This window comes from Eriocheir sinensis, chromosome 10 (genome assembly GCF_024679095.1).
Source record: "Eriocheir sinensis breed Jianghai 21 chromosome 10, ASM2467909v1, whole genome shotgun sequence".
In the NCBI taxonomy this organism is placed as follows: domain Eukaryota; kingdom Metazoa; phylum Arthropoda; class Malacostraca; order Decapoda; family Varunidae; genus Eriocheir; species Eriocheir sinensis.
In genome coordinates this window covers 11,510,243-11,514,227 of record NC_066518.1, presented here as the reverse complement: position 1 = coordinate 11,514,227, position 3,985 = coordinate 11,510,243, and the positions used below count along the sequence as shown (strand labels likewise).

At 45.0% G+C, this 3,985-nt stretch overlaps 1 protein-coding gene across 1 annotated transcript in view; it reads left to right on the top strand.

The window, feature by feature from the left end:
- Window positions 1-211: 211 nt before the first annotated feature.
- LOC126996592 (uncharacterized) overlaps window positions 212-3,985 on the top strand; it is a gene marked incomplete at its 5' end in the record, with an annotated part of 35,888 nt that continues 32,114 nt past the window's right edge. The window contains 3 exons of the mRNA XM_050857198.1: window positions 212-458; window positions 723-875; window positions 1,160-1,213. Coding sequence (XP_050713155.1) covers window positions 212-458; window positions 723-875; window positions 1,160-1,213 — 454 coding nt within the window. The remainder of the gene's footprint in view (window positions 459-722; window positions 876-1,159; window positions 1,214-3,985) is intronic.

Here is a 3,985-nt window from a genome sequence, read left to right as displayed (position 1 = left end):
GTGTACTCCCGCCGCGCGTGCCTATATACGTGGAATAGGTGGGGCGGGTCTGCGGTAACGTGACATTTTTTTTCAGGGTATATGCCGGGGAGGATGACTGTTAATTAGTGGCGGCGGTGGTGGTGGTGGTGGTGGTAGCGGTGGTGATGGTGATAGTGGTGATATAAATTATGCTACTGAGTGTAATGATTATGATGATGATGCCTAACAATCTGTCCCCCCCCTCCTCTCACAGTACGAAGCTATCCAGGAGTTCTGCACCCGCACCCACGCGTCCTGCCCCCCGGGACCGTCCGGCGAGACTGGCCCCGATGGAGCGCCAGGGAGGCCCGGCCGAGATGGGGAGCGGGGCGAGATAGGGCTGCCCGGCCTAAAGGGAAGCAGGGGGGCCAAGGGTGACCCCGGGCAGCGGGGACCCCCTGGCATACGGGGCCCCAAGGGAGAGATCGGCTTACCAGGTACAGTATAGTAGCGCTACGCCATAAATGTGCAGCATACATACATACATACATATAAACTATACATGTATATACACATTCGAATTCTTTTAACATTTCCTTCTATACAATAAGGGTATTACCACTGTGTGTGTGTGTGTGTGTGTGTGTGTGTGTGTGTGTGTGTGTGTGTGTGTGTGTGTGTGTGTGTGTGTGTATTCAAACGTGACTATATTTGAACCTTCATGTTGTGATTTAAAAGGCACACTACCCCCCTCCCTGCAGGTGTGCCGGGCCTGGACGGGCGGGACGGGCTGCCGGGAGAGCCTGGGTTGGACGGCATCCCGGGCCGCAATGGGCTGGACGGGACGCCGGGCATGGACGGCCTGTCGGGCTTCAATGGCTCGCCGGGACGGGACGGAAAGGACGGCATTGACGGTGAGTCTATGGACGCTGCCCGCCGCGTGCTACTTTATTATAATGGGAGTGGTGGTAGTAGAAGTAGTAGTAGTAGTAGTAGTAGTAGTATATAGTAGTAGTAGCAATAGTGTGTGTGTGGGGGGGGATGCGTGTGCGCGTGCGCGTGTCGCCCATGGTCTCAGTGTCAGGCTGGTAAAATTACAAAGAGAGCCTCGATGGCCACATCACACACACATTCCCCGCGTCAGGTAGGAAAAAATATTTGTAACCGAGTCTGAGTCTTTTCTTTCCTCCCTCCACAGGCATTCCCGGAACCAGGGGCGAAAAAGGTGCTCGCGGTCCTCAAGGCTTACGAGGTGAGTTCTCTTCAATGTAATTTGTTACGTCCTACCAGTTACATTACACACTGAACGTACTTACTCAATTGGTATAGGCTGAGAAAAGTTTACATAATCTTTGAATTAATTATATTATTATGAACAACAGACATATTGTACCCTGCTCAATCAGACATGCAAAACTCAACCATGTAGTCTTGAAAGCTCTTCTACGGGAACACGTTAACTTTTCAGGGCCCTTTTCCGCGGGATTAAATCACGGTAAAAGTCTGTTTCCATCACGGTGTTGTTGTCTGACAAGTGGAGGACAGCGTCGGATGATCGCGAAAGAGGAAATTTGAGACGCAGTCCCCTAATTTACTTTTTATTAAGAGTCAGCGCCGAGGTAATGAGCAGATATTTGATGGTGACACAAGTCTGGCGGAGGAAGGGACTCTAATCACTCCCGGGAGTCCGTCTTTAATTCCTGACTTCTGTCAAGTAGCTTTCAGAGTTAAATAGTCGTACTGAGGAGGCCAGGAGTTACAAGAGTCTATATCTCAATCAATCTATCTATCTATTTATATAGATAGATAAATAAAATAGATATTGATTACTTTACATCATATATCCTCCTTCAAACACTATTCTTGAAAAGCGGCCTCGTTTACCTCCGAGTGTAGCCGTTCCCAGGTTGAGAACCGTTGCTGACCTGCAATGTATTCCAGGAAAACACGGAACAGGAATACTTGTCCTTCCTCAGCACACTAGTTTCCCTCGTGCTAACATGCACTACAGACTGTAGAGTAGACTGTATGCAGAAGACTGTGGCTACAGGATGGAGGGAGAACACGCGTGGCCTGCCTCCAACACGATCATGTAAAATAATGTCTCTCGCCTCAATACTGCAGCCGTAATAAATAAATAAATAAATAAATAAATAAATATATATATATATATATATATATATATATATATATATATATATATATATATATATATATATATATATATATATATATATATATATATATATATATATATATATATATATATATATATATATATATATATATATATATATATATATATATATATATATATATATATATATATATATATATATATATATATATATATATATATATATATATATATATATATATATATATATATATATATATATATATATATATATATATAAGCGGCGAAACTGCTCTAAAACCAGCCTACAGTGTCACACTATAGGCGGTTTTGCGCGGCAGCCGCCCACCACCGCAGCATGCTGCGGCAGAATCACCCTGCCGCGCTGTCGCTTCCCGCCGCGAGTGAGGACACAACACACACAGTTCAATGCACGTGGTCACACTGGGCGGTTCCACCGCGCGGTCGACCACCATGTTTGACGTTGATTTGTTTATTCAATTAGTGTAATTGTCAGTCTTTCCTCGGCAGATATTGCCCTCCTGAACTGTGTGTTTTGTTTGGAGATGTGAGACCTTAGAACTTGCAGCAATTTATCAAATGAAGCCTTGGTCATTCCGTAATTAACAACATAAGAACATAAGAACGTAGGAGTGTCTAAAGAAAAAGTGCCGGATACTGTTAGCAAATCACTAAAGACATGACTGAGAATCAATTCACCATCGACGACATTTCATTGTCGGACTCAGCCTTCATTTGCAAAGTGCAGGACTTGCACCGACGACTAAAACATGTCGGACGTTGAGCAGAGTTTTCAACAGCAGCAAACATCAGATGATGGCCTCGACTCATTGACCGCCAGAAAAAAATATCCTTAAATCAACGGTTCCCAATGGGAGCGAGCGAGGATAACGCAGCTTTACTCCATCGAGCTGATGAAAAGTCACCCCTGGCGGCAGTCACCCGAAAAGTGGCGGTGCTTCACTTTTTTCCGTTCGAACTCAAATTCCTCGAAGTGGCGACAGAATCTTTCAGTGGAGTCGCGGAGGCGCGTGTTCGCGCTAAAATTGCATTAAGTGACAGCCCACTCGGCGTCGAATTTTGTCGCCTCACAACAAAGACGATTGGTGAATGACAGGACAAAAATACTCGAAAAAAAGACGAACCTCCAGCCACAACGCGCCAATTTGAAAACACAGGTATACTCTATTCTCCTTAAATAAAAACTAATCCCTTCACCTATCTTTGACCGATCTGCAGGGCACGCCCACTCATCAACTCAGACTGCATAATTATGATTGGTGGATGCTGGGAAAGGTTAAATCTTACTGGTGGTTCCTGGGCTGGTGTGGCTGAAACGAACACTACAGATACAAGACACTTTCGATAACCTATTGACCGCCTCGACGTGTATGTTCCTGGAGAGCAACCACGAAATCCTGACCAACTCGAAGGACGGATCCAACTTTACCTAATGGCTGTGTGGACTGAGAGGTTGGTCGCTCGATGCTCACCTCTTTTCACACTCCTTTACCCTTCTCTCCATACTCCCTCTCCAAGTCTACCTCCGACACTCACTCTCTCCCTATCCTTCCTCCCTCTCTTCTCTCCTATTCGTATCTTGTCTCCAACTCTTACAGGCGATTTGCTCTCCCATACCCTTTGTCTACCTACTTTTGGATTAGACGGACTCTCAGGATCGAAATGGACAGGCGTTGCGACGTGAAAAGACCGTTGAGTGTTCGATTAAGTGTGTGACCAGTACCAGTGGAAATTATTATATTGATGATGATGACATTATCGATGAAAAACATGAACAAAAACAAGAAAATGATAATGGTGATAAATTGGGAGAGGAAAGAGAAAGAAAAGAGGTCACAAGAAAAA